Source organism: Saccopteryx bilineata, chromosome X (genome assembly GCF_036850765.1).
Source record: "Saccopteryx bilineata isolate mSacBil1 chromosome X, mSacBil1_pri_phased_curated, whole genome shotgun sequence".
Taxonomy (NCBI): domain Eukaryota; kingdom Metazoa; phylum Chordata; class Mammalia; order Chiroptera; family Emballonuridae; genus Saccopteryx; species Saccopteryx bilineata.
The window spans coordinates 64,244,822-64,270,464 of NC_089502.1; the positions used below are offsets into that span (position 1 = coordinate 64,244,822).

A 25,643-nucleotide genomic window follows, 5' to 3' on the forward strand; every position below is an offset into this window, starting at 1 on the left:
CATTTTTAACATGGTACATGTACCTTATGGAGGTTGACTTTTAAAAGGAAGAAACCAAAGAAAGAAAGGACATTCATATCAATGGAAAAGATAATAACTGAGCACATTTCTTACATATTAACTGTATGCCAATACTGAGGTAAGCGCTTTACATGGAACAATTCATTTAATCCTTAAGACCCCTGATCAGGTAGGAACCACACTTTTCTCATTTTACACAAAAAGTAACTGAGGTTAAATGAACTTAACTGAGGTTAAGTTCACCCATACTGAAGTCTATTTCCAGGCATCATTAAGTCAGTAAAAATAGATTCTCATTATCTGATGCCTCAAGGTTAAGTTTCCCTCCTACCTCCCTCATTTCTGCCCCTATTCCACCTGATTTGTAGAAATCATGTTTGACTCTTCTATCACAGACCACATCAAATCACTTACTAATCTGTGGGAATTCTCTCTTAAATTTATGTCTTCCTCTTCCTTCCCATAGCCATTATAGATAATAATCCAAATCATTACTGTCTTTGTTTAGTTTAGTATCAAAACCTACACAAATTTATATATTTCTCTAACAAGCATTTATTGTGTCTCCAAAAATTGCTAAGCAGTTGGGGATCAATGATGAATAAAGCATGATTACTGCATTCAAAGAGTCAAATTGGTAGACATGCAAGTAGGTTTATACTTGTGAGTACACAAAACACAAAGTTTATTGTTGTATTATTATTATTTTATATTTATTATCCTATTACTTATTTGTATTATTTGTCTTAAGTATTGTTATTATTTCATATCCTTACTTTCGATTTACCTTTTCAATAAAAATTTCATTGATTTGAGAGAGAAAGAGAGAGAGCAAGTGAGGAAGAGAGAAAGAGAGCAAGGGACAGAGAGAGAGAAAAGCATCTACTTGTTTTTCTACTTAGTTGTCTATTTAGTTGTGTACTCATTGAGTCCTTATCATATGTGCCCTGCCGGGGATCAAACTCTTGACCTCAGCGTGCTGGGACAATGCTCTATCCACCAGCCAGGGCCTGATTCATCTTTTAGGTAAAGATGGCTAGTAATTTTACTTACTTAAACCTACACCTCTATATACAAGACTAAGTAGGTTTAACAGGATGAAGTGTCGAGGTATGGGGAGAAGGGAAACAGAAGTGTATGCCAGGTAGAGAAGACAGCATTTATGAAAGAGAGAGAAAAGGAAACATTCACCTATAATAAAAAATAAAATAAAGTGAACTGATAGTAAGGGGAAAAGTAGCTTGAGATGAGATTAAAAAGGTGGGCAGCACTCATATTTCAGGCTGGGACCTACTCCTAATTTAAAGCTCTCTTTCCTCCTTTGCCAACTTCTATTATGAATCTACCTTTGCCACCCAGCTTAGTGTATCCCAAGGTTCTCTTTACCATGCCACAGTCGCAGAGCTCCAGGGAAAAGCTACCTGGTCTCATCTCTCCAGGCAGAGGAGAACAGAAGCTCCATATCCACACATGCTGCAAATGGCTTTTCCAGTCTACCTGAATCATTACTAGCTAGAAGCAGCGGTCACTGGGACTTGGACATGAGCTGCAAAGTATAGAATGGTGACAACAATTCCAGTGCCATGCGGACTTTTCCTGGATGTGGACTTTTCCTGGACTCCTGCTCCCTGTGACAGATCCTAACAGACTGAACTGTGGTTGGGTTGCATTTTTCAGGGATTTGACATGGTGTTGGGGCCAACTTGGACTTGGTGAACATGTTAAGGACACTACTCTTTTAGGGATTCTTGCTGTATGGGCCAAGAGTTTGCTTAAAGGCTTTTAATCACTGTAAAAAAAAATAGAAGGCTGGATAAAGAAGATGGGGCACATATACACCATGGTATACTAGCCAACTAGAAGAAATGATGACATCGGATCACTTACAGCAGATTGGTGGAATCTTGATAACATTATGTGGAGTGAAATAAGCGAATCAGGAAAAAACAAGAACTGCAGAATTCCATACATTGGTGGGACATAAAAGTGAGACTAAGAGGCATGGGCAGGAGTGTGGTGGTTACGGGGGATGGGGGGAGGGACGGAGGAAGGGGGGAGGGGGAGGGGTACAAAGAAAACTGGATAGAGGGTGACGGAGGACGATCTCTCTTTGGGTGATGGGTATGCAACAGAACTAAATGACAAAATAACCTGGAAATGTTTTCTTTGAATATATGTACCCTGATTTATTGATGTCACCCCATTTAAATAAAAATTTATTTATTAAAAAAAAAAGAAAGAAAGGTGGGCAGGGTTAGATCCTATATAGTAACATGAGTCATTTCTCTACCTTAGCACCATTGGTGTCAGTCTCAATAACTCATTGTCTTTGGGGACCTTCCCTGGCATTACAGAACTGTAACAGCACTCCTGTCTTCTACCTACTATATGCCAGCAGCACCAGCACCACCCAGTGTGACAACTGAAAATGTCTCCAAATATTGCAACTAGTCCCATGGGAGTAAAATCACCTCTGGTGAGAAGCCACTGATCTAATGCCTTGAAAGTCAAATTAGATATTTGAATTTTATCCTAATATCAGGGGAGTAGTGGTGAGCAGCAGTTTGGAGGAGGAACTGAGTCTCAAGAGCAGTCAAAATTGAAAATAAAGAAGCAGACAGTCTCACTATTCAGCATCCCAGTGTTGTTCTTACTGATCTTCGGTGCAATTCATTTATGTCTCTGTGCCTTTGATCGTGTGGGCTATCAACTTTAAGAGTAACACTTTTCTGACAACTCAAACCTTCCAAATTTACTTAAGGTCTGATTTGGTCTATTCTTATCTATGAAATCATTCAGACATTTTTCCATTACAAATAGCTTTAATTTTTATGCCTTTGGTTGATACTTTCTTAATTTACAACTTTGGATTTATCTTCTGGATGATTCATGCTTGTAATTAGTATCTTCGTCAACTAAATTATGAATGCATAGAAAACTGAAACAGTCCATTCTATATATTCAAGATCACAGGGTAAAATCTTAAGCTGAGAGCAGTTGTCATTTTAATTAAATTACAAGACATGATCTTTTGTGTGATATAACCACAATCTAGAAAAAAAAATAGAATCTACTTCCGGTCAAGATGGTGGGGTGGATAAATGCGGTACTCACCTCGTCCCATATCCTCATCAAAAATACACTAAATTACATCATTCAGATTATACTAACCAATCATCATTCAGAATTGCCTAAAATTGAGCTGAATTTAAGTTCTGCAACTAATGATATAAAGAAACCTCACTGAGGCTGGCAGGAGGGGTGGAGATGTGGAAAAGGCTGCTCCTACACCCACCTGTGGCAGTTGAAAATTGGGAGGGGTGTCTTGGCTGTAGAGGTCTCCCCTGAGGAGTGGTGCAGCACCATATCAGGCCCCCAGGCTAATGTTCCACTGTCAGGAAGAGAAGTGCTCTTAAGTTCTGGCTGTGCAAACCTGCGAGCATGAGGGCTGAGTCAAACATAGGGCTACTGAAGACTCAGGTTTTTCCCCTTAAATGGCCCACACACAGACATACCCAAACTCACTCCCTCTGAGTTTAAGCACTGAAGCAGCAGCTTGAAAGGCACCAGAATGAAACAGTGAGAGCTGGGGGACAGCTTTCTTCCAGACAGAAGTGATGGCAGAGACCTGTTTTCCCTTGCTGAGCCCTCCTGCTACAGAGCCAGCAGGCTGGCACCATATCTCGGTCTCATCAATTTGGCTACCACTGTACACCCCACCCTGGTGATTCCGTGAGACCACACCCCACCCAACTTGCAGACCTACCCAAGCTGTTTCCATTGGCTTTTCCATAAGAATTACCTATCTTGGCTCATTATTCAGACTTTCCTAAACCCCTCAAAAGAAGAAGCATCTGGCCTTGGCATGCTCTGTAGTTCTTGCTAAGTGGCCCCAGGCCTGGCACTAGTGGCAGCTGGCCTTGGTTCACAGCTTGGCCTCTCCTGGGCAACTCAAAGCCCAGCAAAGTAGGAACCATCTGCAGATTACTTTTAGCTCATGCCGGAAGTCCCCAGAGCCAGTACACGCAGTGGACAGATTCAAACCACATCAGAGCACCACTCAACCACCTCCACAAGTGACACATGCAATAGGTAGACGAGATCGGGCGCGTTCAGGGTGGTATGGCCGTAGACAACATGCAATAGGTAGGCTCAGCACACACAAGAGCCCCACTGAAGTAGGTCCTGCTCTAGGGAGGGTGGGGTTTTGCACAGCTTATCCTCCATGGTGGTTGTAGCAAGCCTTTGCAGCTGACTGACCTGGGGGTAAATCCCTCCCATTGCTATGGCAATGGCAATCAAGGCTCAAATTCAACAGGAGGTTGTACAGAGCCCACATGAGGGGTATACATGGAATGCTCAGCTCAGGAAAATGGGGAGGCTGTGCCACTGACCCGACAGAACACTTACTACATTAGGCCACTCTACCAAGACAGGAAGATGTAGCCATTCTACCTACTACACAGAAATAAACACAGGAAGGCAAATAAAATAAGGAGACAAAGAAACATGTTCCAAATGAAAGAACAGAACAAAATTCCAGAAAAAAGAACTAACAAAATAGAGACAAGCAATCTACTAGATGCAGAGTTCAAAACACTAGTTATAAGGATGCTCAATGAACTGAGGAGAAGAGTAGATGAACTTAGAACTTCATCAGCATAAAAAAGGACATGGAAACCATAAAAAAGAACCAGTCAGACATGAAAGATACATTAAATGAAATGAAGAATAAATTATAGAAAATCAGCATAGAGTAGATGAAGCCCAGCATCGAACCAGTAATTTGGAATATAAGGAAGTAAAAAACATGCAATCAAAACATCAAAACGAAAAAAAGAATCCAAAAATATAAAGATAGTATAAGGAACATCTGGGAAAACTTCAAGTGTATCAACATTCACATCATGGGGGCTTGCTGGAAGGAGAAGAGAGAGAGCAGGAAATTGAAAACCTATTTGAAAAAATAATGACAGAAATGTTTCCTAACCTGGCAAAGAAAATGGACATACAAGTCCAGGAAGGACAGAGAGTCCCAAACAAGGTGAACCCGGAGAAGCTCACACCAGACACATCATAATCATAATGCAAAAAATTAAAGACAAAGAGAGTTATCTTTTTGCAAAGCAATAAGAGGAAAACTGTTTGTTACCTACAAGGAAGCTCTCCTAAGACTGGCAGCTCTTTTTTCATCAGAAACTGCAGGCCAGAAGGGAGTGGAAAGAAATATTCGAAGTGACGAAAAGCAAGGACTTACAACCAAGATTTACCCTACCCAGCAAATCTTTCATTTAGAATGGAAGGACAAAGAGCTTCCCAGACAAGAAAAAGCTAAATGAGTTCATCCCCACCAAACCAGTATTATATGAAATGTTAAAGGGTCTTCTTTAAGAAGAAGAAATAAATAAAAAAATGAACAATAAAATGGCAATAAACACATATCTATCAACAAATCTAAAAAAACAAAATAAACAAGCAGAACAGAAACAGATTCATAAATAGTAAAGACATTTTGACGGTTGCCAAATGAAAGGGGGTTGGGAAGATGGTGAAAAGGTGAAGGGATTAAGAAGTACAAATTGCTACAGAATAGTCATGGGTGTAAAGTACAGCATCCGCCATAGGGAATATAGTCAATAGGATTCTAATAACTATATCTGGTGTCAGACAGGTATGAGATTTATTGGGATGATCACTTAGTGACCTGTATAATGTGTAACCATTGGGCTGTAAACCTGAAACTAATATAGTATGGTATGTTAACTGTAATTGAAAAAGAAAGAAGAAAAAATATTTTAGCCATCTGTACTATACAATCTCAATTATGAAATTACATATATATACATATAAAGATACCATAAAAAAGATACCGAATCAAAAATTATTTTCTTATGTTAACTAAAGTAATTCATTATGACATTGGATGGTATTTACTTAACTATTAATTGTCACCAAATTACTAACTCTATTTAACTTTGTATAAATAAAGATATTAGCAAATAAATGCCAGATATATTACTTTATATATACTGCTCACAAAAATTAGGGGATATTTCAAAAGGAATAAAAAGGTATAAAATATCCCCCTAATTTCTGTGAGCATAATTAGGGAATATTTCAAAATGAATGTGAAGTGATAAAATATTTTATCTTTACAAAGGCTTAAATTAAATAAGAAATATATTATTTAAAACTTCATGTATAAAAGCAAGGTTAAATTTGAAATGCATGCTTATGGTGTGTTCATTGCATTTAAGTTGGATAGTTTCAATATTTTATATTTAATATCTCCAATTGACAATGTTTCTGTAACTCCTTATAAATCACAGACTAATTCCACTAAAGAGAAACTCAAAATGACCATCTGATCTAGCCTTTATTTCAACCCAACAGGTGGCTGAATAATTGAGAAACTGATCAGAGGTCCAAATAACAAAGAATTTCATTTCTGATAAATTGAAAACAAAACCAAGGCAGGAGGTTTATATTTCCAATATTATAAATCATTTATAATAAAAAAAATGATAGATGATCCCCTCAAAGTAATGGTAACTTGTTACTCCGCAGCCTACCAAACACATAAAAGTTATTCTAGAATATCCAATTATACATTAATTAGTTTTATAAAAAACTGAACATTTAAAATCAAATTGAAAAAAAATCATCTTTCTTTAGAGTTCAAAGCAAATCAACATGCACTACACTTCTTTTCTCCTTATCTCACCTTTCTATATAAGGATACTATTGTACCCAGTAACTTTAAACACCTCGCAGCTGGCACTCAAACTTAAGAGAGGCATTACGGGTTTTCTTTGAAAGGTTAAGTGACAGAAAGAAATCTGTCCATTTTCAGCTGCTGAATGTGCTTATTATTTAACAGTGATTCTTTTTTACTGAAGAAATTGCCAGCTTTCACTTTGTCAGATGATTTGAAAATCTCTACAGCACTTCCAGCCTGCATTAAATGAGATCTAATGGATTAAGATACAAGTAGTCTTTCTTGTATGTCATGTTGGAAACTTTTCACAAGCACTGGCAAGCCCCTGATATAAAAGTAACCAAGGGGTGCCGATGATGAAAGACTTTGTTGCCATGGTGTTATCTCATAAATCATCAATTATTGTCTGTTATTATGAAGGTGACAGCCACATACTGTCATAAAGGGATTTGCATTTTCATCTAGTTTTAGGATTTTTTTTTCCAGACATCATTTGCTTTGTAAAAGAAATGTCATGACAACCGTGGAACATTTTAAGCTTGTTATGGAGTATTCAAGCATTCATCGGACTTTGTCAGTTTGACATTTCAGCATCCCAACCTCCTTTGCATTATTGAATAGTCTATCTTTATAGTTCATAAACATATTTCTAAACACGGGTAGGTAGCATAATAGGCTAAATCCAACAGAAGCAATGGAACTCTGGGTTACTATGACAACCTAAACTGATCGATTTCCTGTCACTGTTTTAAAAGAGGCACTCTCCTGTGGCCGTAAATACTAATTACAAACGCAAGCCGTTTGCTATCATGTTCAGTTTACAGATTAAAGCAGTTCATGCCTAATTTATCATCTCACATGTCCTCCCACATTTGTAGTGTGGCACAGAATGAATAATAACTTACTTGTTTACAAAATTTTCCTACTTAATTTCACTAATTATTTTTGCAGTTGCTGGAATTTAGCGGCACTGCTACGAGTTCAGTGAACTCGAATGATTTGCCAAGAGCAGGGAAAGATTCCTCAGTGTAATTTGTGGATTAAGCTCAAAATGTTTGCTTAAACCTCCTTCCTGTAAATGCTTATTTTAAAAATGATTACATGTTACTTAGAAAAGTTGAGATATTTTCAAGAACACACCATGGAATAATACCTTGTCCAACAAGTTATTCATTTCAATTAAAAAAAATAAGTAATTGTTAACACAGTACATTTAAAAATTAATAAAAAAATAAAGCAATTTTAAAAATAATTAACATTTTGGTTAAAACAGCAATGGATAACTTTTTTTAGAGGGAAGGAGGGAGAGAGAGACAGAGAAAGGATCATACTTTAGCGAAGGTTCCATCATACTCTGAATGGGAAATCTAGCTTTTAAATTCAGGGAAAAATACTAAATCCATCAGGCAATACAGTCATAGTACAACTGTGTAATCTAACATTAAGCTCTCCCTCCTCCTTCCACAAACACATTTTATGGAAGCCTTAAAGCCTATACTTCGTTTTTTGAGGGGGAAGAGAACATGAGGAAGAGAATTTCTACGTATCCCAGAGTGTGACAAGAGCAATGCTACAAATCCTTCATCTCCTTGAAGAATTTCTACCTGTAAAACTGTTACAACACTATGACTACATATAAAAGGTTTTTTCTTTGTTTGTTTTTTTAACTAAAGCTTTTCCATTTTCCAGCATACTTGAATTACACGATAGAAAAAACTTTGCTAGTATGTATCATTATTATTTAAATATTAAGAAATGAAAGCCCTGTGAACTGATCTTGCTTATTTCCACACCAACTAACTACAAGCTTAGAATTTGATTTAAATAGTTTTACATTTTCCAAAACTTAATGGGTTCTTCTTAGGCTTCAAATCATCACCTAGTATTATTTCTAGGGAGGCTGACAATTTCTAAAAATCAAATATAGGAAACATACTCTAGTTGACTCTCTAAAAAGGGAAAGTGGAACCGAAAATTTGTACCTCTGGGAATACCGACAGAATGCACTGTTTTGATGGGGATTAAGCAAAATGGCAGATGTGAGGTCCCTGTTCCTGTTATTCCCAGGACACTACTACTGTCATCAAAATATACTACTTAACAGGGCCCTCCTGCCACCCCCATCACTGCTTCACCCCATAACTCCTGTTAATCAACACAAATTACATGTCCAAAGAAACTAAAAATCTTTTAGCTGGTCTCCTGTGGTTGCACCAGGAGTGACCAAGCTTTTCCAACTGCTTCTCAACCCAGCAACTGGAGCCCTGAGTTCCTCTTATTCAAGCACTAACTCAGTGACTCTGTAGAAAGGACTTTCCATCACTATAGCATTGGGGGGGGGGGCTCCGGTACCCTTTTTTCAAAAGGAAATCTGGTCAGCTTGAAGCAGTGAAAACTAATCTGAATGCAGCCAGTCATTGGCTGGGAGCACACGCTCCTGACTTCCAAAACAATTTATAAAATGTCATAAGCTGCTACACAGCACTTGGAAAGAAATAGAGCCATGTGAGGAGCAGTAGTATAATTCAATGGCTCAATAAATATTTATTGAATATTGAAAACTAAATGTCAGAAAAATATGCTATATACTGCAGTCAACAGTGGTCTGCAAAACAGAGGCATGACCCCCACCTACATGATGCTTATTAAATTACCACAGTATTTCAGCATTTCCAAAAAATTCTTACATATTTTTGCTCATTGTTGCTGTTCAAAACAACCTGGTGAAAGACATTCATAATTCCATTTTTATGGATGAAAAACAGAGACGTGAAGTGATTTGCTTGTGATCCCAGAGCTGGTTGTTGCTACACTGATGGATGAAATACAAGCTTTCTGACCACAGATCCAGCATCTTACCACTAGAGCAGCATTTCTGAAAGTAAGTTGCATGGAATACTAGTTTTCTGAACAAAAAGGTTTCTCCACTCAAAAAAGACTGAGAAATCCTGTATATTGTATATTCCCTTATAGATTCATAGAACAAGTTTTAGAATTATTGGGCTAGAAGACCTGTGATAAACAACTTTTTGTTTATTTAACCCCATGTTTCCCAAAACTATTCAACCTCAAATCATCTCAGGGTGGGAGTTGGGGCGGAGGGGGAATACAAGGTGGCTCAGGAACTGATGACAAACTAGTGTATTAGAGGCAGGGTTGGGGTTGAGATACAGAAAAGATATGTATGCTGGGAAGTTGCACAGTATATTTCTAAATCTATGCATGATCATGAATGTCTATGACTATAGAATACAAGAGATTGTTTATTCTCTTCTCGGTAGATATTATTAAAGAAATGGGCAGATGGGTGTGTTGAGAGAGTGAGGCCTATATGGATTATCAGGATGATAGAAAATTGAGGATACTAGCAAGCATATGGAACAAAGAGAATTTTCTGAGCCCCTTTCCCAGCCACCTCGAACCCCTGTTCAGGATTGAGAAGATTCAATCTTCCCCTAGCCAAAACTTCACCTAATGACTGATTCTATGACTAGGGTAGAAACCATGCAAGATGAGCCTGGAATACCTAATAGTGCTAAAAATTATATTGTTTCTCTTTTTTTTTTCATTTATTTTCAAGGAAACACTGCCTGAGACCTTATGTACCGCACCTTCACGTTATCAAATGTTACATGCAGAACATGGCCAAGAAATTTTCACGGGATTATGATAATTAAGTCTTCCTTCACTTTGGGTGATGTGACACTTGCTTGACTATAGTCACTCCACTTAAAGTCTGTGTAAACAGTATTATCATAGTCACTCTGCATTACATTTCCAACTGTGAGCAAAAGTGCTGAATGAAGTACCTGCTAAATGCAGCACAATAAGGATAGAATTAGCAATTCTGATTAGTAATTGGTATGGACATTTGAGCTACTCCCTTGCCCTTTTATCTGCTCAAAGAAGTTCCCCTTCCTGACTTCTTCATTCTCTTCTCTGCTTTTGACTTCCTCATTCTTGTCCCTGCTTCTCTTTTCTTCTGTATCAATAAATACCCAGAGGACTGGGGGTCAAGGATGTTTCATAAAACCTGTGAGGTGGTCTCCCCTAGGTCCCTTGTGCATGCCAAATGGTCTCCAAGTAGTCATAGTCTCCACAAGAGGTGAGTAACAGGAACCAAAGGACATTTTGTCACATTTATCAAGCTATATTAGAAACCCTACCAATTTAGGGACAATACACTGTCTCTTCAAATGCTTTTGTACGGGATCTTAGAATCAACTTCATTTTAGACAATAATTGACTAACTTTTAAGAATAGAGTTATACAACTTTAGAAAACGTCCTCACTCTCTTTGTAAATCAATGTTCCCCATTGCACAACACTAGGGGCTTATCAGACTTTCCTCTTCATCCTATCCCATTCATTTAGTTAAATCTACCAGGTGTCTTCCAGAGAAAGTCATGGTCTGTCTCCCTACGATATATGGGTATTTTAGCAGCCCCTTAATTTTCACCACACAAGGCAACTCTTCTACGTTTAAAAGAAAGGACAGATTTCACCTGAACATTCAAGGAAGTATCTTACTACTGGGATGTGTATAAAAGTACAAAAGGACCAACTCAGAGTTCCTACTATCTAAAGCTGGGAACATTAAAGCAATAAGACAACTACTGTAGCATTGGATTAGAACCCAAGATATAATATAAATATTTATAAGGCCATATTGAAATAAATGATAAATAAATAAATAATAGATGGAGAAGAGACAAGTCTACCATGTAGAAGAATTCCAAATAATCATATAAATGACTTGCTCAAAGTCCATATTGGGAAAAGAATACTGTTGGTCAAATAAGTTTGTAAATATGTATATGTTTGCTCGCTTATAGTTTGTGTTGGGTGTGGGGGACAGGCTGTTAGCAGGCAGGGTCCTTATACCCTAAGGCTTAGTTTTAAGACTAAGTGACTGGTGCATGATGTGGGGTTGTACACTCTTATGAGGAATCCCATTATGCCTCAGATAAGTGACTTTGTATCAGAGACTTCCTTGTTAGTATATTGAATTAAAGGTTTTGATTCCTACACTATAAAATGAGGCAGCAGAGTCCATGTAGTAGGAGAGCACAGAAAGACCACGTGGAGGAGAGGAGAAGCAGCCAAGATGGCAGAGTGCTGAGGGAGAAGCCAGTTTGTGCAGAGAGAAGTAAATGGGAACAGAGGTGAATAAGGCTGGTGAGCTAGAAACCTTTGATTCTAGGAAACTCGGACAAGTCAGTGGCTTTGGGAGCCCTGAATGGAAAGGGAAGTGTTTTCCCACTGTGTGTATTTCTTGCCTGCTGGGTGCGAGCTAGGGTTAAAGGTGATGGCTCACCAGTTCTTGGCTCCATTGTTTCATTACCGTCTGTCTGAATCAAATGCAAACCTTCAAGGGCCAGGCGGCTGTGATGGTGGCCACGGCTACTGGCCATACTTTTGGCGCAGTCTGTGGCAGGATTCGATACAGATCGGCAAGGAGCCACCACCACTTTTGAGCGGTGGAGTAGAGGACTGGCTGCTGCTATGGTTCCTCATGGCCGTCCTTTTGGGGGCCGTAGGCTGGCTGACTTTTACAGCATGCATGAGGAAACCAAGAGCTCTGTGGAAGAGGCTGCCTGGGACCTGCAAACCGAGCAGTGGAAGGAGCTCGAGCAAATGTGGGAGAAAGAGATGCTGGCACTGGAGCTGGAACAAGCACTGGAAGAGGCCGATCAGGTACATGAGATTTGCTTTGAAATGGAGCAGCCATTGGAGAAGGAATCACAGGTTCGTGAGCTGCAGATTTCCCTGGACATTGTGGAGAGCGAGCAGCGGCGGGAGGCTGAGGCTGAGGCTGGTGCTGGGGACAGGGCTCAAAGCCCAAGGAGCAAAAGGTGGCGGCAGCCTGGGGTTCAAGACTGGTGGTGGGAGCTGGTGTTTTCAGTTCCTCATTGGAGGACAAGGATAATCAGGCTGGAGTTGCAATCTGCAGTCTCCAGAAGATGAGAGCCCAACAGCAAGGAGAACCTACTATGCCTCTGGTAGGTCTGCGATTTGGGGACATAGGGCTGGGCACCATCATGCTCACTGGAGCAGAGATGGAAATGCTGACTGCCATTGCCTCGGGCTCCTCTTTGGGACAATGTAAGACCTGCCAGGACAGCAGGAATGAGGGGGTGGCTGACGCCCCATGTGCTTTGCCTGATTCCTGGACTACGACCAGAGTGGGCACTGGCTCCTTTGTTGGATGGACTTACAGATTTTGGACAATGTGAAATACCCTGATGGGGGTGGGGGCGGCTTTGCTGGAGGCCCTTCCACTGCCCCAGGAGGTTTTAACCATGGCTAGAAAGATGGCCGAGGACATTATGTGCTTCTGGCAAAGTGCTCAGAGACTGGTGAAATGTACCTTTGTAATTGTTGAAATTGTATTATTTGTCATGTTGTTGTAACTTGTGTAATGTGCCTAATTTTCTTGTGCAGGAATACCTGTGCTTTAGACTGTGAAGTGAGCAAAAGGGGTAGAATGTTGGTCAAATAAGTTTGTAAATATTATATATATGTTTGCTGGCTTATAGTTGTGTTGGGTGTGGGGGACAGGCTGTAAGCAGGCAGGGTCATTATACCCTAAGGCTTAGTTTTAAGACTAAGCTTTTCCCCACCCCTTGACTAGTACATGATGTGGGGTGGTATACTCTCATGAGGAATCCCATTATGCCTCACATAAGTGACTTTGTATCACAGACTTCCTTGTTTGTATATTGAACTAAAGGTTTTGATTTCTACACTATAAAATGAAGCAGAGGAGCCCATGCAGTAGAAGAGCAGAGAAAGGCCACGTGGAAGAGAGGAGAAGCAGCCAAGATGGTGGAGTGCTGAGAGAGAAGCCAGTTCGTGCAGAGTTTGTGCAAAGAGAAGGAGATGAGGAACAGAGGTGAATAAGGCTGGTGAGGTAGAAACCTTTGATTCTAGGAATATTGGGATGAGTCAGTGGCTTTGGGAGCCCTGAATGGAAAGGGAAGTGTTTTCCCACTGTGTGTATTTCTTGCCAGCCAGGTGCGAGCTAGGATTAAAGCTAATGGCCCACCAGTTCTTGGCTCCATTGCTTCATTACCGTCTGTCCAAATCAAACACGAACCTGCATGGGCCAGGTGGCTGTGATGGTGGCCGAGGCTACTGGCTTTACAAACACTTTCCATAGTCACATCATAGTAAAATTTTCTAGTTGCTATTCGTGGCAAAGCACACAGGTATTCTTGGAGACAGCATAACAACAAAAGTGTCCATGATTTTGATGTTTTGTGGATAACAGATAAATGTTGTTTGCTAAGGCTTCCCTTGGGCTAACAGAACATAGGTACTCAATAAGAAATACTGCAAAGAACAACTGCAAATGATTTTATAAATAAAGAACCATTAACATCTCAAATAGAAATGATGTTTTGCAGAAACACAGATGATAAATGCATTACAACAAAGCTCATATTTCCTCCTTCCCTGTTTTTTATTAACACTCAGCAACCATAATATATGGATATATATATATATATATATATATATATATATATATATATTTAAAGTACAGGAGTGATTTCTCAATAGTCTTGTAAGCCACTTACTGATTTTGTCCAAGAAGTGCTGTCTTGAAAATGTTCTGACCTATAGAAACTAGCTTAAAGGCTTTGAGATAGTTTGCATTTTAAGTGATTTATTTTGTGCTTATTCAAAATGTTAGAAAACCTGATTAAATTTCCACATAGGATAAGGATCTGGCCAAAAATAATCGAGATGATCTTGGCACAAGTCCATCTTCACTGAACTAGTGAAATGATACAATAAGTAAAATAATGGTTTTTAGAGTATGATTAAACTAAAACAGGGTGCCAATTAGAAAAATAGCAATGGAGGTTCTTAAATATGTGCCTCACCGTAAGTTCACAAAAGATCAAAGTCAGTAAAAACCCTCAAAAACAACTTATGTGGGATTCTCTAGGCTTATTGTCACAGTTGGACAATGAGGTATACATATGTGAACTGTATTAATCTGGAGATCATCCGAAAAAAGTGTGTGAACCACCATTTTCTTATATTGTCTGATGGTGACACCCTGTAGGAGGTGAATTCATTTTCCAGAAATGCCCTAGGAAAAAGTTTTCCCAGGACTACTTATCAGAAAGAGAAGTGCCTAAAAATGTCTTCATCCAAAGAGATTAACTGATTTCTATTTTGTTTGCTAGAAGTGCCACCTTATAGTAGAAGCGCCACCTTATAGTAGAAGCTTCACTAAAAATGTAACTATGTTCAATAGCCTCAGATATGAAGTTTTATTTTGAAACGTCATTAAAAACCATAGGTATTCAGTACTAAGAATAGGATATGCTTCTATGTGTGAATGTGTGAATGCTTGTCAGTGTGTCTGTGTGATACATTTGCGAATATGGGAGTTGAAATAAAATCAGTTTCAACTGACTCCCTATTGTACTTTAATTCCTTACAATATTAGCAAAATTTCTAACTGAATGTTCTTTCAAGTGCACATAGAATCTAAGGAAACCTGCAAGGTCTTTGTTAAATCACAGGGTAAAGATCCAGAGCTTTCTAATCTAAAATATCTGCAAATGCAACATCCAATTACTTCCACCCATCATCCAAAAAGAAATACAAAATATACATAATAGTCAACCTGAGTCCTTCCTCTTTAGAAGCTAAATGCAGCACCATAAAAGCACTGTTGGATTCAACTCTGAAGTGGGCTGAAAATACTGAATATTCTCTTTTCTGAATCTGAAATGTGCATAAAAAGAACTTGAAAGAAACACAACACCACAACAGTGGTTGAGTTTTTGTTGTGTTCAGCATTTGTAATGTGATGCTTCAGAATGAGAAACACTGAAGATGGATTCAAGATGTTGTGTTGCCACTGCTAAGTCCTTCTAATGCTGAGATCCTGCTCCTGTCTTCTATCCTACCTCCCACCACCAGCTGTCCTTGAATTAAGGGAAATGCAAAGATAAATGGGAAAATTTTCGATCTTAACTATGTCAGAGCATGTTACAACAGTTTTCACAAAATTATAAAATGCAATTTTGTTGGCCCTGCTTGATTGGCTCAGTGGTAGAGCATTGATCTGCTGTGTGGATTTCTCGGGTTCGATTCCTGGTCACAGCACACAGGAGAAATGACCATCTGCTTCTCCTCCCCCTCCACCTTCTCTATCTCTCTCTCTCTCTCCCCCCACCCTACAGTCATGGCTCAATTAATTCAAAAGCATTGGCCTTGGGCACTGACAATGGCTCCGTGGAGACTCCACCTCAGATGCTAAAAATAGCTTGGTTGTGAGCATTGGCTCCAGATGGGCAGAGTATCAGCCCCAGATGGGGGCTGCTCAGTGGATCCTGGCCAGGGTGCATGCAGGAGTCTGTCCCTCTATTTCCCTTCCTCTAACTTTTTTTAATGTAATTTTTTTCTGTATGTTTTATGCACAATAATTAGATTATTGATACAAGGAAAAAAGAGGATATGTATCATAGATCAAAGGGGATAGTAGGTCTCTAAGAGATTGTTTGGTCCAACATCTTAATTTTACAGATGCAACAACTGAGGTCCCAAGCTACAGAGTTATTTGCAGTGTTGTTTTAAGTCCATGGACTTCTGAGTCTTTTTTAGAGCTCTTCCTGCCACACTATCTCATATCAAATAAAACTTAAAGGGAAAGTGCCTTTTAACTTGGAAGATACAAACTTTTAAGTAGTGTCCTAATGTTTATCTAAACTACATATGTTTGGCCCTGACCAGTTGGCTCAGTGGTAGAGCATTGGCTCAGTATGTGGATGTCTCAGGTTCAATTCCCAGTCAGGGCACACAGGAGAAGCAACCATCTGCTTCTCAACCCCTCTCTTCCCCTCCCCTTTCTCTCTCTCTCTGTCTCTCTTCTCCTGCAGCCATGGCTTGATTGGTTTGAGCGCATCAGCCCTGTGCATTGAGGATGGCTCCATGGAGCCTCCACCTCAGGTGCTAAAAATAGCTCAGTTGTGAGCATAGCCCCAGATGGGTGGAGAATTGGCCCCAGATGGGGTCTGCCAGGTGGATCCCGGTCAGGACACATGTTGGAGTCTGTCTATCTCTCCACCTCTCACTTGGAAAAGAAAAAAAAAACTATATATGTTTTAAAATGAATAATAAGACAAGTAGCATCAGCAAACATTGTTATGGGCACTAAGTGATAAAAACAATCTTTCAATTGTATGTATAATCATGAAAGAGAAAAATTATAATTTTATTCAAAGGAATTATTTGTTAAAAAGTATCTACTACACTGCACTGGCTGGGTAGCTCGGTTGGTTGGAGAGTTGTACCAAAGCACAGAGGTTGCTGGTTCCATCCCCAGTCAGGGCACATAGAGGAACAACTTGATGTTCTTGTCTGTCTCTCTCTCTCTTCTATCTTTGTCCCTCTCTCTTTCTCTTTTTCTCTCACTGAAATCAATTAAAAAATATAGTTCCTGCACTGGCAAGAATGTGGGAAAATAGAAGTGCTTGTATAATGCTAGTGGGAGTGTATATCAAAATAGCTCAGACAGTAATTTGGCAATAACTATTAAAATTGAAGGTGGGCATCGCCCACAACTCAACAATTTATTTCTAAAGTTTATAGCCCAGAGAAGGTCTCCTATATGGGCATAAGAAAACATGAGGTCTATTACAACACTGTTTGTAACAACAAAAATTCGAGAACAATTTAAATGTCTATCAATATAGTAAAGAATTATCAAACTGTATACTCATACACTGAAAATTACAGTGAACAATTAAAAAATAAATGAACTAGGGGCAAAGGGGGTATAAGGGGTACACTTTTGGGGGTAGAGTGTGTTATATTGAGTGGGACACTTGAATACATGTTAACACAATAAATTTTAAAAATTAATAAAAAATGTGGAAGAAAGAAAAAAAATGAACTAGGGAGATTAGTATTGGTCATAATGTTAATGCTTTACAAATACACTTTTTCTTTTTCAAATTGATCCATGAATCAAATGTTGCAAAACATAGACCTGGTTATTGGTCTACAGCTGCCTCTCATAATTTCCTGCTCTTTCGAGTTCACTACACTAGAATTTATCTTGTTAATTTATTACATGATAGAAATGATGCTTCCAAATTGCTTTCAGAATACAAATGCCATTTTTCAAAATGTCAGAAATATATATTTTTATATATTATAATTATACCTATAGGTAATAGGTATGATTCCATTATGTTGTGTTATAAAAATATATTCATCCAAAGTATATGAACTTTGAAATCAGACTTCCTTGATTCAAATTCTGGCTCTGGTATATGTCGGCTGTGTGGCCTTAGAGAAGGCATTACACCTTCCCTGTGCCTTGGTATCATCACCTGTAAAAAATGTTCACAATCACAGCACCTACCTTGTAGCATTGTTCTGATGATCGAATGAACTAATACGTGGAAAATCACCTGGAATATCATTTTTTTTAAATGTTAGATATTATAATGTTCTGACAATAATAGTACTGGCTGTTCAGCAAAATTTATCTTGAATAAATTTGTTTATATGTCTACGCTGGTTATATGCATTGAATAATCACTCGTTTTTTATATTCTGTCCTTGAGGATTAATCATTTAACCAAGACTCTCCAGTTATTAAGAGTTTTTAGGGAACAGTTTAATTTATTAATATATTTAAATATAGTTCATTCCTAGCACACAACAGATTACTTGTGGTCAGAAATATATGATGATCTCGAAAGGGCAACACTGGCTACCAAAATTTTATTCAAGTAAACACCAGCTGTATTGTGCATTGTCATATTTGTTGACCAGTTGTCCAACAATTTCTCCTCTTTCATAAGAAATATTGTCTGTGTTAAATCTGCAACAGGAATAATGTGTCCACGAATGAGAATGGGCATTTTTCTAAATTAATTTAGGATTTGATATTGTGCATTCTTTTCTTTCCCTTTCTTTTTCACTTTTCTCTTTTTTTTTTCTTAAAGAAACATATCAACAAGTTTCTCATCAGAAATGACAATGTGAGCTGACCAGTCTGACTAAGGATTTATGGCACAAATCAAACAGGTCATTAAGGCAGGTTTAGCAGTGGGGTGTTTTTCTTTTTCTTTTTCTTTTCCTAAAGATATTGCAATTTAATTGTTTCCTTTCTAGACAAATATGCTTTTGGCTTGCCAGTGATGAAAGGGGCATAGAGATGTCAAAAGCATTGTAGCGCCGTGGGATTACGTGCAAAGGTCCAGGGCAGGACAGACAAATAAGCAAAGCCTCAGATCACTCAAACAGTGAGCTCTTAATAAAATCTCACATGACTGACTTTTGTTTTATCTTTGCCAAATGCCCATCAAAAGTTCAAATGAAGTTTTGTTGTGCTAACTACTTACATTTCTCTTATTTCTTATTTTAACCATTTGTAAAAATAAAGGCATTTCACAAGATAAAATTGGAAAAGTGTTTAAAGGCAAGTCAATTTCAATAAAACAATATGTGCTATCTATATGGCTTTCTTCCTATTAAAGCACCATTAACTGAACTTTAAGAGGAGCTTTAATTATGTTTTGTGACTGAATCAACACTGAAAGATTCTCTTTTGGACACGGCAGTAATGATTTTGCATACTATGTTTCACTGATAAATATGAAAGCAAAATAATCATAATTTTGTCTTAATTTTCAAACCACATTAAGCAAAAAAAAATCTTGGAAATTTCCATGTAGCAATAAAAATAAATCACAAATTGCATCATCACTGTTTGGAGTACCAGGAGAATTACTGACAAGCACTCCACTTGTAATTTATTTACTTTGTATGAATTTTCCATTATTAAGATCAGGTGTGTTTATATCATACTGGGATTTTTTTTTTATTGCTGCATCTAGAGAATTTACAATTTAAAGCAGAGGTAGCAAACTAATAGTCTGTGGGCTAGATGTAGCCCACAGATGGGTTTTGTTTTGCCTGCATAATTTTTTTGTGCAGTTTATTACCAACAGTTGAGAATTAGACAAATTTCTGGTTTCCTGGTTTTTCCTAAAAAGTTAGATCTTAACAAGACTGAGGCTGCATTCCACATGGTAGCAATCGGCTGAGCTGAGTACAAGCTGCCACCTTTGGAAGGAGTATATTCTCTCTAAGTCCCAGTATCCCCACCACTCCCTATTGCTTACGCTCTTTCCTTTACTGTATGAGCCCCACCTCAGGAGGCATTTCTGTTCGTGACACTCCTGTTTCTTTGTAGGTCCTGGGAATGAATAGGTACATATACTATCAAGAACATTTCATGGTCATCCTCAGATTACAGTCAATGTTAAAATGCATTACACATATATGGACACATGTTCTATGTGTTATGATTAAACTAGAAATAAATATATGCAGTCACAAACTATCATTATGCATTCAAGTTGACATTAATTTACATGACATTTCACCCCAAAAATAAAAAATCAAATGAATGTCAATTTCAATGCCTGAAATCAATTTCACTCATATAAGGTCAAAAACACTTATTTAATAAATAAATGAATAAATAAATAAATAAAATCAAAAACACTTATTTTCAATATCCCAAATCTAAAATTAAAACTCAATCCATTTCAAGTTTTTCAGTTCAAAATCATTCAATAATGAACTCTAGTGGAAACCAACATTGAAGCCACAGTCTAACAAAAAGGATTGGCACAGAAGGAGGCACATCCACTACTTCAGGCCACTAAGGTATTATTTAGTGTGCATATTTAAGAGTAATATTTAATATAGAATATATCTTAGTAGAAACACCACCATTGTGGTTTTCATTTTCTGTGCTGAAAACCCAGGATAAACCACATAAAGTAGTCCATGTCTCCCCCACAGCCAAGAAGGAAGACGAAAAGTCAACAAAGTGTGATTTAACCTGAGAAGGGTATGAAAGAGAAGATGGACCACTATTGCCAAGAAATGGCCGATACTTTAGTACCGTGGTTGCTCTTTTTCTCCTTTGCCTCTCCCAGGAACGTCCCAGTTTTTCCCCATTATCAACATAAAGGCATAAGGCCTGAAACAATTTGGTATCTCTGCAATTTAACTGAAATTATCATCGATATTTTAGGAACTTTTAAGCATGAATCTTCTTACACTTCCAAATATTTTTAAAATATCTTTTCACCAGAAAAATAATTTCAAATATTTAAGACCTACTGGCTTGCCTGTGCCTAATGCCGAGAAAAACTCCAAAAGATTAGAAGAATTGTGGGTTATTTTCCAAATTACTGCCATAGCACACTTAATAGCCCGAGTCGCCCTGCAATGGTGAATGTACCTTCCTAAGCATTTCAGAGCAATGAGACAAGTAAATCACTTTCCCATCATTTCAAATAAGTGTCAAGGTTTTAATGGCAGTGGCCTTCACTCAACCCCAGTCGACTTTGCAGCCTTGTTCTAGCTTCTGCTTTAATTCGCAGGGAAGGAGCTGCTCCATGTGACCGGAAGTCATCTCCCCACTGCATGTTTCTAGGAACCAGTTAATAGATATGAATAGTTACTAACTGGCAATGGTGAAATCGTGGGAACTCCAGTTCACCAGAACCCTCAAAGGGCAGACAGGTTCTAATTAGCTATTTGGATTTCTAATTTTGTTATTAATTAATGCTTAAGCAAGATTCAACATTTGCTCCTGAATATTTTGAATGGCTCTACATTCCTACCTTAGTAAGCATAGTACAAATAACAAAATTCTCTAAGTTAGGCTGACTCTGTACAGGCTTCAGGACATTCCCAGGAAGTTCATTTTTAAAAAATAAACACATAAATACCTGTTACCAGCTTGTTTTCTTGTCATTTGCCTCTTCCTTCTAAAGAAAAGTATAACAAAAAATAAATAAATAAAACTGGTTAATTGAGAGTTCTGGTTAGTTAGCTTCCAATTAATCAAGGCTTTATTATATTTCACAAAAAAATCTACTTAAATTCTGCAGAAACTTTACAATACAGTACACACAATGACACAGCAGCAGAGAAGACCACAGAGAATGTAGGAAAGCCTGACTTGCTATTAGATAGTATTTTAAATAATGTTATTACATTTCTAGTCTAATCCCCATTGAGGAAAGAATAATGTGAAATGTCATATGGGTGAAGACTTTTCTATATGTGAAGGCAAAGAAATAACACTATAGACTGCTGTTGGAAAAGAATGGCCTTGGGTCATTAACAATGCCAAAAAAGACTCAGCAATATTGTATGTCTTTTCCCTTTCTCCTGAGAGTCTTCTTCCCATCCCATTGGGTATTCTAATACTTTTTAAGGGAAAAGTAAACCCCTTCCAATTGTTTTTTTAAATCATATTTTTAATTTGGCCAGCAGGATTATGAAAGTAAACCAATATGACTGTTATGTCTTAATTTCATAAACATGGAGCCACTAATCACTGAGATCACTAGATACGTATTTCTTACATCTTCTTCCAAAGGGTTACACATGCACACGTGCACACACACACACATGCATGCACAAACATACAGCCATACACACATCCATACAAAAGAAGTTAAGCATATACTCAAGTAATCAATATATAAACCATAATTAGCTTCATTAAAAAAAACAACCATTCTTTTCAGTAGTATATTTCCCATTTTTCCCAAACCTTTTAATGAAGAACAATGATATAAAAAATGCCATGTTAAGAAAAAATCTGTAAGGACTATACACTTAGCTTTTTTGAGCTTTAGTGCACTTATTAGTACAGAAACAGGAACCTCCGCATTATGCCTGGTACAAATATATACGGGTGTTTCATCATATAGCTTTTTTATTGAAAGTCTTCTTTTGGGTTTTTGTTTGTTTGTCTTTGAAAGATAACTGCTTCCCTATTTAAAGGTCTGTAGAAAGATTTCTAAATAAACCGCAAATGCAAACGTATATTTAGGGCTTCTAGGCAAAGAAGGCAGGAGTGAACGAAAGTGAGCCTTTTTTCCCTCCTACTTTTGCGTTATGTCACTTAGTTGACACAAGTATTTGATTTTGCTCTATTGTTTACTTACCCAACCTATTTTGAAATGACACTTTTTTTTCTAAGTGAGAGGAGGGTAAACAGAGAAAGACTCCCACATACACCCTGACCAGGATTCACTGGCAAGACCCCTACAGGGCAATGCTCCACTCATTTGGGGCTATTGTTTGGCAACTAAGCTATTTTTAGGACCTGAGGTGGAGGCTCCACAGAGCCACCCTCAGCACCCAGGGCCAACTCACTCTAACCATTCAGGCCATGGCTGTGGGAGAGGAAGATAGAGGGGGGAAAGGGAAGGGTGGAGAAGCAAACGGTCACTTCTCCTGTGCCCTGACTGGGTATCAAACCAGGGACATCCACACACCTGGCTGCTGCTCTACCACTGAGCAAACTGGCCAAGGCCAAAATGACACTTTCTTAAAGTAGAATGTACTTACGCATACCAAGTCCATGCTTGTCTATAGTTTCTTAATCCAATGAGCTATATATCACTGGACTCTTTTTAACATTTTATCAAAGATTCCCCTCTTTTTTTAAATTATAAAACTTTCTAAACTCAACAGAACTTTTCTGGCTATCACCACATGTATATAATTATACTAAGTTTAAAAAAATAAAAACTATTGCTCTGCCGGTTAGCTCAGTTCATTAGAGCATCGTCCTGAAGCACAGAGGTTGCCGGTTCAATCCCCAGTCAGGGCACACACAGGAACAGGTCAGTGTTCTTCTCTCTCTCTCTCTCTCTCTCTCTCTCTCTCTCTCTTCCTCTCCTTCTAAAATCAATAAAATAAAACATTAAAAAATAAAACTATAAACTATTTAAATCTTCTATGGTATAAGCTTCATAGATTATTCAAGCTTAAGACTTTAAAATTACCAAATACTGAGACATTCTTGTTAGTATTAGCCAAAAATATGTGTCCATGAGTTAACTGTTCTTTCATTAAGAATTCAAAATTTTCCAGCCAGGGCACACAGGAGAAGCGCCCATCTGCTTCTCCACCCCTCCCCCTCTCCTTCCTCTCTGTCTCTCACTTCCCCTCCCACAGACGAGGCTCCATTGGAGCAGAGATGGCCGGGGCGCTGGGGATGGCTCCTTGGCCTCTGCCCCAGGCGCTAGAGTGGCTCTGGTCGCGACGCCCAGGAGGGGCAGAGCATCGCCCCTTGGTGGGTGTGCCGGGTGGATCCTGGTCGGGCGCATGCGGGAGTCTGTCTGTCTCTCCCCGTTTCCAGCTTCAGAGAAATACCAAAAAAAAAAAAAAAAAAAAAAAAGAATTCAAAATTTTCTTAGACTTTGCTGTGACTTTTGAAAAATTTTTTGTTTTGTCAAATGTAAAAATGTATTTTATAATATTGTCTAACACTAGCTATAACTCTAGGACTTCTGGGATGACATGTTAAATATACATACTTTATTTTTGATATTCAAAATAAAATGTGATTTCTACTTTTCTGAATTTGTTCCTTCTGTGATGTCAACCAATTTATTTTATATTACCTTATATAAGGTCTACCAGAAAGTTCTGTCCATTTTTGGAATAAAACAAAATACAAATTTTTCTTACCATCAATAAACTTTATCAAATAATATATTTCCATACCAATCCTATCTTCCAAATATGGTCCAAAATGGTTTGCTGAGCTGAATTAAGCCTTTCTGCAATCTCTGATGTTGTCAGAAAAGGATCTTGCTACAACATAGTCTTAACAACAACGTCATCAATCAAAGATGGTCGCCCAGAATGTGGCTTATCAGAAAGGTCAAAATCACTGGTTTCAAATTTTTCGAACCATCTTCTACATGTCCTATCAGAAACTGTACCTTCACCAAACACTTTCAATAAATTTCTACATGCTTCTGTAGCATTTCTTCCTTGTCGAAATTTGTATACAAAACAGTGGCGTAAATGAACTTGATCAGTAGCCATGGGTACACTATCGCTTCACACATAAGACTAACGTGAATCAACTTTGTTTTAGTTAATTTGTTACTTCAGTATGTATACATTAAGTGATAAAAATAGAGAGGCACACATGTGCCAAATAAACGTGCTTACGTGTCAAAACTTGTGATAGAAATGGACAGAACTTTCCGGTAGAACTTATACTTTGCCAAATAACCAACATTTTGGAAAACTTTACGAAACAAGCAGATACTACAAATATCAGCTCAGTATAGAATAGTTATCATCTTAGTTTCCTGGAATTGGCCTAAGAATGTTACATATCCCCTCTAATTTCTCTTTGCCTTCTGAAGTTACATTTTGCTGCCTCACTCCACTTTTAACTCTGGATATGAACAGGTGGTGGTGCACTGGATACAGTGTCGAACTGGGAAACTGAGGACCCAGGCTTGAAATCCTGAGGTTGCCAGCTTGAGTGCAGTCTCACCAGCTTGAGTGTGGGGTTGCCAGCTTGAGCGTGGGGTCATAGACATGACCTCATGGTCGCTGGCTTGAGCCCAAAGGTCATTGGTTTGAGCCCAAGGTTGCTGGCTTGAGCAAGGGGTCACTGGCTCGGCTGGAGCCCTCCCAGGTCAAGGCACATATGTTAGAGTAAATTGGCCAACTTCCTAAACAGTATGCTATGGAGAGAACTTAGTGGCAGCCTCTGATTCTGAATGGCTGGTTAAAACAGTGTTTCCTTTATAACATTTATAACAATGTGTGAATATGTTATCTATATACTATTTTAGATCTATCTTCCCTCCAAAAATGCAACCTCTGCAAAAGAATAGGTTTAGGTTTTGTGTTCCCTTCTTCACTGCAAAACCTAACAGAATGGCCCAGAGTACATGCTGAGTAAATATTTGACAAGTGAACTGAACCCTGGCAGTGTGAAGGTACACATGAGTTATTCATATTCATCACTATAGAATCTTCAAATTCATTTTCATATAACATGTTTAATATTTTA

At 38.2% G+C, this 25,643-nt stretch overlaps 1 protein-coding gene across 2 annotated transcripts in view; it reads right to left on the reverse strand.

The window, feature by feature from the left end:
• Positions 1-25,643, reverse strand: part of DACH2 (dachshund family transcription factor 2) — a 568,556-nt gene that overhangs the window by 371,665 nt on the left and 171,248 nt on the right. For both annotated transcript variants that reach the window (XM_066249889.1, XM_066249888.1), the window contains exon 2: positions 21,529-21,567. In XM_066249889.1, coding sequence (XP_066105986.1) covers positions 21,529-21,567 — 39 coding nt within the window. The remainder of the gene's footprint in view (positions 1-21,528; positions 21,568-25,643) is intronic.